The sequence below is a fragment of the Pectinophora gossypiella genome, chromosome 16 (genome assembly GCF_024362695.1).
Source record: "Pectinophora gossypiella chromosome 16, ilPecGoss1.1, whole genome shotgun sequence".
In the NCBI taxonomy this organism is placed as follows: domain Eukaryota; kingdom Metazoa; phylum Arthropoda; class Insecta; order Lepidoptera; family Gelechiidae; genus Pectinophora; species Pectinophora gossypiella.
Window position 1 is genome coordinate 8,431,855 of NC_065419.1, and position 14,431 is coordinate 8,446,285.

The 14,431-nt window shown below is 35.4% G+C and overlaps 1 protein-coding gene across 1 annotated transcript; it reads right to left on the bottom strand.

Moving 5' to 3' along the window:
• Window positions 1–3,359: 3,359 nt before the first annotated feature.
• Window positions 3,360–4,313, bottom strand: LOC126374110 (uncharacterized). Its single transcript, XM_050020582.1, has 2 exons — window positions 4,189–4,313; window positions 3,360–3,963 (listed from the first exon to the last, which is right to left on the bottom strand). Exons 1-2 carry the CDS (start codon window positions 4,222–4,224, stop codon window positions 3,655–3,657), a joined length of 345 nt encoding a protein of 114 aa, XP_049876539.1. The 5' UTR covers window positions 4,225–4,313; the 3' UTR covers window positions 3,360–3,654.
• Window positions 4,314–14,431: the final 10,118 nt, after the last annotated feature.

Here is a 14,431-nt window from a genome sequence, read left to right on the forward strand (position 1 = left end):
CATCTGCGGTGAGTGATAGAGTGAGAAACAGTGTGACAAGAGAGAGATGTGGTGTAAAAGACAATGTAGTGACTAAGATTGAAAAGGGAACGTTAAGTTGGTTTGAACGCATAGAGCGCATGAAAGATAATAGGATTACGAAAGCAGTTTATAAAGCGAAGGTTGGTGGTAGGGCTGGCAGAGAAAGACCTAGAAGGACGTACATTGACCAAAAAATTGTCCTTAGAAAAGGTTCAGTAAGATCTACTCTGAGCCGGCGTGCGTGTATGAAACGATTTATGAATGTGGAGGAAGCAAGAGAAGTATGTCAGGATCGAAGCAAATGGAATTACATAGTCATAGAAATAGAGGTGAGTTTATACATAATTAATGTAGTTAGCAAATATGAATTTCAAAATTCAAATGCTTTCATCGCAAACCTCTATGTACGAGTAGGTACTTTTGGCATTTTTATCTACTATAAATTTACCTAGTTAGGGAGGCGATAATCGAAATGTACCTCTGCTATCTATGCTAGCGTAGATTATTAGTCGGAATTAAAATCCAACGTACAATGTACGTAATCCTCTTAGAGGATTTATGAACCAAAATACGCTCTGCTACGCTATTATCGTTGTGCAGCCGCGGTCGCCGATCAAAAATAGATTCATTCATAAATATCATTGGATATTAATACAGCAGTGTAGGTTAAAGGTTGGTGTTTGTGTTTATGAATATTGGAAAATGTCAGGTTAATGTCACACGAAGATAGGCATTTCCTTTATTTTCAATTTTGTTATTTAAGTACCACTTTTCTGTTAATGGTCCAGTAACCAGGGCCGCAATAAATTTAAAATTAAGCAAAATTAAAAATTCTGAAAAAAACCCACGGCGGTAAAAATCTCATCGAAAAAGAATAAAATAACTCAAAACCCCCGACTTAACCCAATTATTATGTAAGTAACGAAATATTATAATAGACTTAAAAATACTTTTAAAAAAAGATTTGATATCTCGAGAAATCATACATAACCGAGGAATATCCGGTCCACGGGTGGGCCACGTGTTAACTGATAAGTACTCTTATTGTTGATAAGCACATTTTGTATGATGCTTAAAAAAAAATCATTTATTTCGGGTGTTAAAAAAAATAATATAATAATATAAAAAATATAATGTTCTTATTTAATACTTAGTTAAACTCTGTAAATTAAATTACACAATGTCTTATGGCATCAATAGGTACTAGTGTGGAGTGCCCGTCCTGTTAGGCATTACGAGCTTGGGTTGAGACTCTTAGCTGTCTGTCTTAGCAGTGGAGTACAATATGTTCAGATGGTGTCCACTTTCAGTACTTAGATAAAAAAAAAACCTTTTTACCGTGAGCATACTGCGAGGCACTACCAGTAGCCAGTAAAATTTACCTTATTTTAGCTAAAAAAAAGATATAAAAAATAAAGAAAAACTTTAAATCGAAAAAGTTCTGACTCAATTCTCAGTTTTGCGGTTTCAAGTCCAGTCAGTAAGAATATTTTTAGATTTAAATTTTCTCTTTGTGAGTTTCCCTAAGCACGGGTATGTGCTATAAAAGTAAAAAAAGAAACAAATATAAATAATTCTTACACTGTAACGCCCACCGGGAGAATTGAATTGAAGAAGTTTACATTATTCAGGTAGGTAACTCGTGTCAGTGTCGTGTTGGAAATAACCCTACTACACGTTTCTCCAAAAATTGAGTTTGAAGTACTATCGTACCTACTACATTATTTATTTATTTATTGCATGTCACATGGTATTACAGTTTTTATAAATAATTATATACAAATATGTGACACCCTGTAAGGGCACCGGATAAGGGTGCGAATTGATGTAAGTACTTATACAAGTTTATACATGGGGTGTGTAGAGCCAGGTCTAGTCAGAAGATATCTTACTGCCACGTTAAAACTGTACAATGCCGCCATGTATATTATTTTTGGTGATCGTAGTCTGGAAAGTTCCTCATAACTTATACTAAAAATGATTAAAGTAAGTTGAAGTATCTATAAAAAGTGTACTTTCTCTGGAGTAAAAAGAAATCAGAATCATTTATTCAACGTAATTATCATGGATAAACTTGTTTAAGGTCAATATAACATTTTTGAATTTACGTCATTTCGCAAGGTGTTATGGCTGAGGAGAAGAAATGACAAGAAACTGCAACAGCAACACATCTTTTAAAAACCAATGAGGGTATACATTACAAGTTATTTAATAAATAGAGGAACACATTCTATGAGTACCAGACATTTTTATCATTTAGGTACTCATTAATCTTATAATAAGCTTTTTTACATAAAGTAAGCTTCACATGAGCTTTAAATATATTTTCTGACAAATTTAAAATATTATCCGGTATTTTATTGAAAAAACGTATACGTAACCCCAAAAAAGATGAATTTAATTTATTTAATCTAGATTTTGAGTCTCCAACTAGTCTGCAATCCAGTCTACTAAAAACTATTTAAACTGTTTCAGGTTATAACTTAATATGCATATAAGTAGGTGTAAAAATAATTATTATTGTATAACGCTGGAAAGTACTGACGTAAGATTGTTTCCTTATTAGGTACCTACAAAATAGAACAAACATGAAATTGTTATCATTTTATGAGTAGTTGCATCTGTAGCATCACGCACGCGTATCTTCACATTATCATTCTTTGCGCAACTATGTCTGATAATAATGAATAACTTTTGTCAAGATGCAGTCAGGCATGAGTCAGCATATAATAACATGTTTTTACAGTTACAATTATAGGTTCAGTTGCATATTATATTTTGTGTATCTGTTAGTGAGACATATTAACAGCTTATTCAGGGTGTTAGTGACATCATAACAAAATCTTTGAGGGACGATACAGACCATGATTCTGAGTTGATATCAATTGGAATTTTCCATCGCAAAAGTAATTGTAAGTAATTGAAAATAATAAAAAATAAGTACAATTTTGCGACGGAAAATTCCACTTGATGTCAACTCAGAATCATGGTCTGAATCATCCCTCTTAGTATTCGTTATGATGTCACTAACACTCACTCGTTACGAAGTCACTAACCGGTTAGTGACTTACTTAATAATAATTATTAATGTTTCAGTATTTTTAAAACGTTGTAGAGCTCTTCTTCAAAGAGCACATAAAGTTGACTTTTCTGAAATATGGCTTTTTTGAGAAAAGACGACAATCATTCTTAGAAATATTTTATTTAGGTACCTCTTTAATACCGATGCATAGTATTTACAAAAAAAGTCTAGGTAAATACTTTAATAATAGTAATATATCTATGTCAAAGTTTATAATATTATACTTATTATCTAGTCAGTAAATAAAATAGTTGAGTAGTGTAACAAGACAATTTATTTCGAAGGAAGGATTTATAGGTACTAGGAAGAGTATGATGGTTTATACAAATATAATGATTCTAAAAAGTTCGAAAAGCATTTGACATTCCCTGGTTATTTATCGGAAAAACTGGCAGTTGATATTTGAGATTGGAAAGTTAGACCAAGGTTGGACCAAAGTTGGACGAAAGTTAGACCAAGGTTGGAACAAAGTTAGACCAAGGTAGGAACCAAGTTGGACTAAAGTTGGACCAATGTTGGACTAAGGGTGGACCATTAGGTATTATGATGGCTTAAGCAGCACCAGCGGCGGGTACAGCGGGGACGATAGGGGCGCATTCAGCGGTAGGTGTGGCTGAGCACGCGCCAAGATTACAATAAGGAAGTGTGGGGTCAGTACAAGCGCGCTGGATGCCGCCGATCTTGGTGCAAACGAGTTTGGTGTTGCAGTCCAAGCAAGAGGAGCCTACGGTGGTGCAAGGTGTCCACTGCGGGTACCAGGGCGCTGCGGAGATCCATGGTGGGATCCAGGGGTTGACGCCGCCGGCTGCTGGGCCCCACGCGCCGCCGGGCGCTGCTGGAACGGCCGAAGCTACCGCCACCTGTTAACACAGCTCATATTATTAAGTAAATCAGTACAATTACGCACTGTTGCGCACTGTCGCGGCAAATATTCTGTTGCAACAAAAAAAAAATATGTACGTGATTAAGCTGCTGATGGCTTTTTTTAAACTTTATTGTAACCAAAAATGAGTAACAGATGATGAGAAAATGTATTATGATTATCTTGTGTCCTTCATGTTACTCAGGTTGTGCCTGAAACTCACCAAAACACAAAGTGCCAATGCGATTTTGGAAACCATTTTGGATATATTTGTTTCGTTATTCGTTTCGTTTTGAGCTCAAACTGAATCGTATGTGACTTGCTTGTGTTTCCCCCGAGAGTTTTATACTCGACGTTGTTTGACTAGGGATTCAGTTAGACCGCCTAATTAGATAGCAACCATAAGGTTTTCCCAGTGGAAATGAATAGTTTTCAAAACAGATAACGTCATTATCACACGTATTTTAGTACGGATAGCATATTAAATAGCTGTTGTACATTTATGTTATTTTTTCTTAAGACGTAGAAAGACATAGGTGATGACAATGATCTTTTCAATTTTGTACCCCTTTTTTAAGTTCTATTTTTTAGTCCCAAAAAGGCTTGTGCCCAGCCGTGGGACGTATATAGGCTGTTTACGTTATGTTATTTTTTAGTACGCCAAACAATGTTGATTATATGCCTCATAAGAACGATGTCTATGGTTCAGTACAGTAGTTAAGCTTTCAGCACAATGGATAGCACTTCAAGTTTGATTCTTCGGGTTAATATTAATTCTAATATTTTCAACAATGCGTAGGAAAACCGCTAGGCCGGTTTTATTATTGTCCTAATACGTTAAGGTTATCTGAAAGAGATTGCTACGATAGCAATAAGGCCATTTACGTTCTTATATTGTTTATGTTGTATGTTCTTCTTTTTTTGTAATTAACTGTTATGTTATTATTGTTAAGGAGAGCAGTGGATTCGATTCCTGATGAGTGTTACTACTTATTTTTGCTTATACATTTTTTACCTTACCTATTTGGTCTATTATACACAACTGTTTCCTTGTATGGCAGTACAAAAATAGACTACCGCGACCTCTACGAGTTATAACTTTACACGCTGCATAGGCAGCTAATTGGCTGAGTGGTTTCAGTATACTTGTTCGCTGTTAATATATTCAGGTAAGTAGCTACGTATATATTGGCGGCAAAGTAATGCAATTACCTATCTGCTCTGTATGGTACACATTGTTGGTATGTCAACAATATATTTGGTTATGTAATTGGGTCGTGTACTTACTAGGTTCAAGATAAATTATGAATTTCAGATTACTAAATAAAGACAGATCTAAAACTAATGAAAAACATTTTCTTCTTTCTATTTAACTTATTTATGAATTTTAATCAAATAAATCGTAATAATAAGTCCGAGATTTTATCACGTTTTTCTATGACGTCATATTGTGATTTTTCATACATATCCTATAGTAATTTTGTCTTCTGACGTTTAGTAAAAAGTAACTGATTTGACTAGTTGGAAACTGGCCTATTATATATAAATTCAAGTTCTTATTTTGAAACTCAGTTTTGACGTGACCTAATTATAGGGTTGCCACAAATGGCATTAACAACAAATGGAGAGTGCTGAATGTTGTCATTCGCTAATAAGTTTACAGTGCAATTGTGGCATTGCACTTTAAGATACTTTTGTACGATCTTTAACGGTGATATACATCGATTTTCCCCTTGCGGGCAAGGTTAATACGAGGGCCAAAGTTGGTTTATTTCATTCGTGGAAGGTTGCTGACGTATACCCTTATTCCGTCAAAGGTACACGGTGACGTTTTCACCAGTAGAGCTTGATATAACTCAGTCGTTACCCCGAGTGACTGGATTTCCTCACTTAAAAAAAAAATACCATTCTATTTCACGGTACTTTTGCTGCCACTACTTGTTGATCCTATTATATTTTCCCCTCTGCTGGTGGTGCTATATCTTGTTTATAACATAATGATCGTCTCTCTCAGCTATTTTATGAGGGAAATTTTAAAACAACAATATCAAACTTTTTATCAAACAGTAGTTATTACGCTCATACTGAACAAATATGGCTTAATAATTGCGAATTTATTAAGTAAACAGAATAAAAAAGAATTCCACTACAAATCACATTATTCATGTTCAGATAGAAGGTCATTAAGCATAACTTAAAAATATTTTTACCTTTCTTTTATTGATTAGCTAATAAATAGCTAGACTACATTATATTATAACACACAAGCAGCCTACAAACCTTATCCATAGCGAAGGTTTGTTCTATTGCAATATAAAACAACAGTATTACATAAATATACAAACAAATAAATCGAAATAACTAATTTCAGAACAAAACCTCTTATAAAGTTCCCATTTCGCCTTCCAATACTCAATAGCAATAAAGCGCCTACGTTATTCTACTGGCAACAAGTGTCATACGGGTACGGGTTGCAAGATATTTATTGTCAGGCGCTTTCGAGAATACGGCTATGTTTATAGTACAATTTCTTATAAAGATTGAATTTATAATGCAAGGCGAATGTTTGCACATGGAAATTAAAAACGTGATCTATTGTCAAGAAAGTCGTAGAAATTGATTATTAGCTTTGTTGTTCACATATATTCCTCTCTGCAGTGGCTGGGTTGACTCGAATGCCAAAAAATATACTTACTATTACTTGTTTTACCTTATTATTAATATTTATCGATGTAAAATATTAACGAAGAAACTTGAGACGAAATTCAGGCAAATGTGGGCAATACTAAATCTAATAAAAACAAGTCACTGAAACTTTCTAAAGGGAAATAAGTAGAAATTTTATGTTATTATTTTCCTCTCTCAGTTCTCGTAGTGTAGATACCAATATATTGACTGGGTTCTCGTATCTATTTACTTTGTATTCCACAGTGCAAGGCAATACGTTACAAGAATTTAATTGTATAGGCATAGAATAAAGAATAGAACGGTACTGCATGGCTACTGTACAAATAACAACTACTCGTGTGAAGGGAGCTAAAATCTTGTCTTTCTTATTGTGAGCTGGAGTATATTTAAATGAAATTGCACATAAAAGTTAAATGTGGACTGTATTTAATAGGATTTTAATTTATAGTTACATTTTGAATGATTACGCAAAGAGTTTAAGAGAAAGAGTGTTTTACAATCGCCATCTCGTGGTCTAATTAAAAAACTTAAATCTAGTGTTGCCACATTATTTTATGTGAGGATTCGAACAAACTGTGGGATAAATCCACACAACAATGGAACATCGAATTCGAATATGTTATGTATCACCTCCGGTTAATAAGAGTAGGCAGGTTGATTGAGGAGAGACTGGTTGATTGAGGGAAGGCTGGTTGATCACGCCTAAGCCTCCCATTATATTAGTACTTAGTAGGTACTTCATCATCATTATTTAAAAGCCACGGTCTTGTCAGTGTAGCATCCTGCGTTCTTGTTCATCAAAGGCCAATTCTTTGACTTCTTTATAAGACACGACGTTCGCTTTCTCTTTATTTGGTTCTGCGTAAGCTCTTTTTGGTCTTCCCTTTCCTTTCCTGCGTACTATCTTCTCTTCTGCGATGTTTTTAATAAATTCGTCGTGTCTTATTAAGTGATCACCTTGCCTCTTCTATCCTCAATTACTCTCAATATTTGTCTCTTACCCTTACGTAGAAAGTAGAAGAAAGAATTTTCTTCTTCTTCTTCTCATGGATGATGTGCTTAGAAGAGAGAGGTCTTAGACGTCAGTATGTATAACAGTAACTCTCCTCCCCGTACCTACCTATTAGTATCGGACGCCGACCTCAACCCCTCTGGGTCTTACTTAAGTTTTGAACGGCCATTATGAGTTAAACACGGTAAAAATGAGATTTTTGTATGGAGTGTCACGGGTTTTTTGGCAAGGATAGGTAGGTAATAGTATTTTCTTTGTTACAAATGAAGTAAATGGGTGGACTACACGCCTTGGACATTTATTTCCATACAGCCAGTATTAGTGTCCATGATGCAAAATAGTGTGTTGAAAGTAGTTATACATAAGTAGCTATGTTATCTTTATAAATGTCGGTTATATGAAGCAAACCTTAAACAGTGCGGCTTAAATGATTATTACGTTGAATAAATGATTCTGATTTCTGATTATAAATTTCTACGATGAACATAGGATTTTCCACAAAACAGTGTTTCAATAGCGTATTTACAATTAGATACAGAACTCAGGTGGGATTTTTCAGAAACTGTTTACTTATACAATCTAAAGCTTTGCACCAACAATTATGATAAGACAATGTTTTGCTAAATAAATAATACAAACATAACCTACGCGGGTTTTATGCTGCTGGGAATCTGTGTGTAATCTTTATGGTTCATCAGCTGTAAAAGATAATCGTTTTCAATTGTTGAAGTATCCGTGAAATCCCGACTTACATCATAGTATCACAGGTTCGATCCTGGCTTGGGGTCTAAACCACTTCTTCTTCTATAGTGTGGGTAGTGAGGTGAATTACCAACCTCATCAACCCTCAGGGTTACTATAAAAAGGTCGACCTTTACCAACCTCGGTAGCTCCTTTCACCCGTTGTTGAAAATTTAAATCTTAACTGCGTCACACTGAAATTAAATGCACTAACGTTTACAAAAATATGTTCGCAATGTTCCCTTTGTGGAAGAAAGAAAATATTCTAAAGAGTCCGGACTTTAGTTTCTGCCCTTTGGTGGACAAAGTAGAGGAAACTACATCCGTTCTGAATGACGTCATATCGCCGGTGTCTGCCCGCTGTGCTGTAGCGTTGAGAGGTTCATAATGAAATGTTTCTTTATTCACAACATCTAGTAGTCAGAAAAAATGTATACTTTGCAGAATTAATGTCGAAACGTAAATGTAAAGTAGACTTTACATTCTTCAATTAGATTCGAATCCTGTAGAAAATCACTATTATTACGACATTATCCTTTCATACCTATATTAAAGGAATGACTCTACAGGATGTCGTGGGTGGACTCTTTAGGCAGCGACTGACCAGCCAGTCAGCCCGTCTGGCCGTTCGGCCCGGCATGGAATGACATTTTTGTTTTATTTTTACACGTTTTGTTTTGTCTTCTGTTGTCATTCTGTCGGTACTCCCTTGTCGTTGCTATTTTTTTTGCATTATATTTTGTCTATTCACATATTATTATTATTTCGTTTCATTACCTACTAGACACGAGGGCCGAGCAATAAGGTCCTTGCTTGCTTGATTTCTTGCAATTGTCCCAGCACTTTTGGTACCCATTTACTTACTCAGTTCATCTTTCGATGAATATACATATCTGAACCAATTAGAAATATGTAACACTGATAGAAAAACGACCTTACCTTTGACAAATTAATGGTCTGTTGTCCGTATGATTTACCTACTTATATAAAATACGAAATAGTAAGGTATTTTTAATCATTGAAGGGCTTTCTTTTGGCAACAATCTAGCCTGAAGGCATAGATGAGGCATTCGAAGGAGCAAAATAGAATGAAAGTAAAATATTTTCCAACTAAACCCTGAACCTATTCAAGTCGACCTTAGTTTGTAGAAAATGGAATATGTGTTCTTTCAGTGGGAATGGAGTATATAAAATTTCAAATATACGAGTATGATGTTGAACTTGCAACGAATATTCTCGGGATAATACAGTGCTTGCTTGACCAAGGAGATATCCTATTTGAATATTATGAATAGAAAATAGTTACTTACCTAGTAGGTACCCATATAACTTTTTCATATTAAATACATCATTATAAAGGATTTACTCTATTGGGGTGTGGGTAGAGTCAAAAATGCCTGCAGCCACTTTTTTATATAACGTTGCCTTATAGTGAAAATCACATGAAGCGCCTTTATGAATCACGTACGAATTTGATTTTTGTTAATAAAAGCTCGCAATAGACACGTTTTAATCCAGGTAAAACAATGCGGATTTTACCTGGAATTAGATTAATTGTAAGAAATCCAGGTTTTGTTGAAGAAAATCACATCAAAATGTGATTTGTGAAATAAGGCTCTTATGTGGTTATTACTATAGGGCGAAGATAAGCGTCCCAAAGACCTAATTAGCACACTGCTTAGGATGTGAGTGAGTAATCGTTACATGAGCAATGTCAGGGGCCTTTGGCGGCTCAATAATAATCCTGACATCAGGGTTGATGAGGTTGTTAATTCACCTCACAACCCACACGACAGAAGAAAGACTTAGGATGTCAAGTTTATATTCATGTCTAATCAAAAGTCATCATTGTAGGAGCCCGTTCTTAGTTTAAGTCCGAACACCGACTTCTCTAAATATGCAAGTGCAATTTAAGACGATAATTATTCAGTTATTTAGTTTACAAGATAGAATGAAGGTATCGCTTACGTTGAGATTTGTTATTACACTGAAGATTATTACTAAGTAAGTGAAATAATCACGCAGCCTGAAAGCAGGTCGTGCTCGTGGGTCGTGGTCGTGAGGTAAACTCTGTGCGGTTCGAAACCGTACATGTTGCATCTCCCTATAATTATCCCGTTTTTTACAGGGTCCGCTTACTAACCTGAAGGTTTACAGGTCCGGTTTTTTTCGGTAGCAACTGCCTGTCTGACCTTCCAACCCGCGAAGGGAAAACCAGCCCAATACAGGTTAGGACACATACCTCCGAAAATGAATTTCTCGGGAATGTAGGTTTCCTCACGATGTTTTCCTTCACCGCTGAGCACGTGATAATCATTTATCCAAACATGAATTCGAAAACAAATTCGACAATCATTGGTTTAGGCCTGTGCTGGATTCGAACCTGCGACCTCAAAGTGAGAGGCAAGTGTTCTACCAACTGGACTACCACGGCTCACCGTCCCATGTGTAATCAAAACTAAAATTAAGAAATTACTATCTGCTTTGATTACCTACGTTATTTCAACTGTTCACAATAGTAGGTCTGTTTACCAACGTCATGTCAAAGAGGATTGTGGTGTCTAAACAGTTGATACCACGTAGAGGCTCGATGTACAGTCATGGGCAATATCATGTACCCACTTTAGAACCCTGTCGCACTATCATATTTGAAATTTAATAAGACTTACGGTTTAATTTGTCAAAAATGTTAATGTGACACGGTTTCAAAGTGTATACATATTAGAACTCGTGCCCGTATTATTAACTAGAGCGACACACAAACAAACGTCATGCTCTTGAAACTTTATAAATATAGACAATAACATACCATAGCATCACGACTGTATTCTCGAAGGGGGTAGGCAGAGGTGTATACGTTTATTATACAGATATTAGTAGTTACGACCTCCGTGGTCCAGTGGTTGAGCGTTGAGCTCCGGAGGTCCTGCGTTCGATTCCCGGTGGAGACATATCACAAAAATTACTTTGTGGTCCCTAGTTTGGTTAGAACGTTACAGGTTGATCGCCTGATTGTACGAAAGTAAGATGATCCGTGCTTCGGAAGGCACGTTAAGCCGTTGGTCCCGGTTACTACTTACTGATGTAAGTAAGTAGTCGTTACATGAGCCATGTCAGGGGCCTTTGGCGTCTCAATAGTAACTCTGACACCCTGCTTGGTACTCCACCACACAACCCACACGATAGAGAAGAAGATACAGGTATTAGTGATATCGTAACAAAAACTTTGAAGGATGATTGAGCCCAAGATTCTGAGTTGATATCAAGTGGAATTTACCGTTGCAAAAGTATGGAAATAAAAATAATTAAAAAAAACATAAACATTTTCATGAATTTTGTCTGAAAAATCCAAAATCATGGTCTGGAAAATCCCCCTTAGTAGGTATTTGTCATTATTCTGAGTGCATATCAAGTGGAATTTTCCATCACAAAAGTATAGAATTTAAAATAATTAAAAAAAAGTAAAAAAAAACATGTATTTTGCGACGGAAAATTCCACTTGATAATAACTCAAATCTCCCTTATTATTCGTTACGATGTCACTAACACCCTGTATACAACCTATTATTATTTTCCATATTTAAATGTTTATTTCATCTTGCGATGGTTCTTAAAATAACACATTAATTAATTATTGATTGCTTATATATCGCTAAATATAGTCTTTTGTTCATTCAGTAGCTGCTAATTAGGTAGGCATTAAGTCTTAAATATAAGTTAATTGGTGTTGGGGTAATGAATTCCCAGAATCCTTTTATAAAGATTAATTACCTTTACTGAAGTAAAATACGACAAACGTCTGTGTGAACAATAATACAACATTCAACTCACGCACTCAATGAATCTCCATTGGGGTAAGGCAGAGTTATTGGTTCTGATACAACTTGTAGCCAAATTTGGAGTTAGTGTCACCTGGGTAATGGATTACTTACTACTAAACACGTTGTTATTACGTAAACCAACAACATAGTGTTGATGGCTACCTGCGTTCTTATGAGCCCCTGGTACTACTGACAGAAATTTGGAGCTTATTCCGCAAATCGCACGCCCTTTCTTCATTGTAACCATCCAGCTCTTATTGCCTCTGCTAGCCGGATACTCCTGCGATCGAATATTCCAATTCTTCCATGAGAGAGCCGAGCCAAGCCGACATCGCCTTCTGTTGGTCGCTTCTGATTTCCTAGTATATCACGACCGATAAACATAAAGAAAATATGTCACACCCTGAAATGTCAATATGTCTGTCGGAGGTAGACAGAGAAAACTCTCCGAACAGATTTTGTAACGCTACGACCACAAAATTAATACACGAAGGGAAGTAGACACACCAAATGAGCCACAGCAGGATCTACTTAGCGAATTCAGGGAGGAGATTAGAAGAATGCTAATTTTTTTCTCAGTTTCTCAAAAAAATGAACTGGCTTGTCTAATCACTATTCTTTCGGAGATGCAAGAAACGAGTCTCAACATTGAAAATTCGCTCAAGTTTCCAACAAAACAATGACCTCAGAACTACGATGTCTGAACTGGAGGCCCAGACCCGACATGACAGGCAGTACATTTTGTTCCTGGAAAACAAGGTTGAAAATCTGGAACTAGGCATTCGTAAAACAAACTTCGAGTTAAAAATGTACCAAAAATGAATTAATTGCCAGCAGGATGCGAAAAAGCAGGGAACAACATTTTACTTTTCTTCCTTACATAGAACAATAATATAACAACCACACATTGCCCATACGATTGAGGACTAAAGTAACACCGAGTGGGGGTGAGGTGAACCTAGCTCAGGCGCTGGTGGCGAGCGAAGAGTTGCAGTTCTATACGTAGTATTATTCCTTATTCTATGCCGGTGCGGTCGTGTGGATGGCACTGAATTTAGTCCAGTTGATTATAAAACATCCATTATTTGACCTATATACCTCCCAGATTATTAACTGGTAATAATAATAGCCATATTTAATGTTTTATGAAAGTTTTGTGGCTTTCTGTATGTGGGTCGTTCTTCTTTTTTATCGACAATAAAAAGACATTTTCTCGATTTATCGGATTTAACATCTTTAAAATTATAACGGCAATAAATATTTTAAAACATCATATAAAGATGTGTCTGTAGAGGACTATTTAGTGGTTCTCTTTATCTTGGTAACATACTTTTCTTTGCAGGCGCATTCCAAAAAATATTGTGACAGAGTGGCCCTTTTCATCGGAGACAGCATTTCAATTTACCACTCTGTCACGGAATTTTGTGAAAAACGATCAAGCTACGTTAATAACTAATTGAGGAACCGATTAGTATTTTGCTTGTATTTTGAGTATAATAAGATAACTATATTTTTGGACAATCAAAACATGAAATAAAATTCTAAAACATAACTTATCAGAAGCAGAACGAAGGACAGATCATTGTCGATAAAAAAGAAGAACGACCCATGTCTCGTGCATTTAATACTGGAGGCTATAAGTGTGAAACGTATCTTCTTACTTAGACTGAAATTCTGAGCGTACTTATTTGGAAACTATTCGACATTACAGAAGAATTGAATATACTCGTATAACCGAGAAAGAAGTTAAAACTTTGACACTTTAATTTCTCTCTGTCCTTCAGTCTTTCTAACATTTAAAATGTTCTTGAAATAATTTAAAAGTAAGTACTTATAGAAAAGAGGAATATTTCCTGAAATTGGATCTATTTTACGCAAGTTTTAAGACTCATTATAGAAATAAAATAGAAAGCCTTCGATTAAGTAAGATGGTGAAAAAAAGATAAATAAGTAAGCATCTAAATGAACGATGATAATATTTAAAAAAAAGTAAGTTGGTTATTTACACAATAAAATCAATATAATTACTTATGTTTAAAAATGTATCTGTAATTCTTGCAAACGTATATCCCTGTAAGTATAACTTTTATTTTTAGTTCTGTTAATAACCTCTTTCTTTCTACAAATGTCCACCTGAGCAATCTGTTACACAATAAGTATTTATTTAACCATTTCCGCTTGTTGGTAAAAGAACATTAAACGAA

What these genes read in the sequence shown, in the direction of transcription:
- LOC126374110 (XM_050020582.1), bottom strand. Translation starts at nt 4,224, where the DNA reads ATGGTTTCCAAAATCGCATTGGCACTTTGTGTTTTG. An exon ending in CATTGGCACTTTGTGTTTTG is followed by an intron (nt 3,964 to 4,188) that starts GTGAGTTTCAGG and finishes CTGTGTTAACAG; the next exon opens with GTGGCGGTAGCTTCGGCCGT.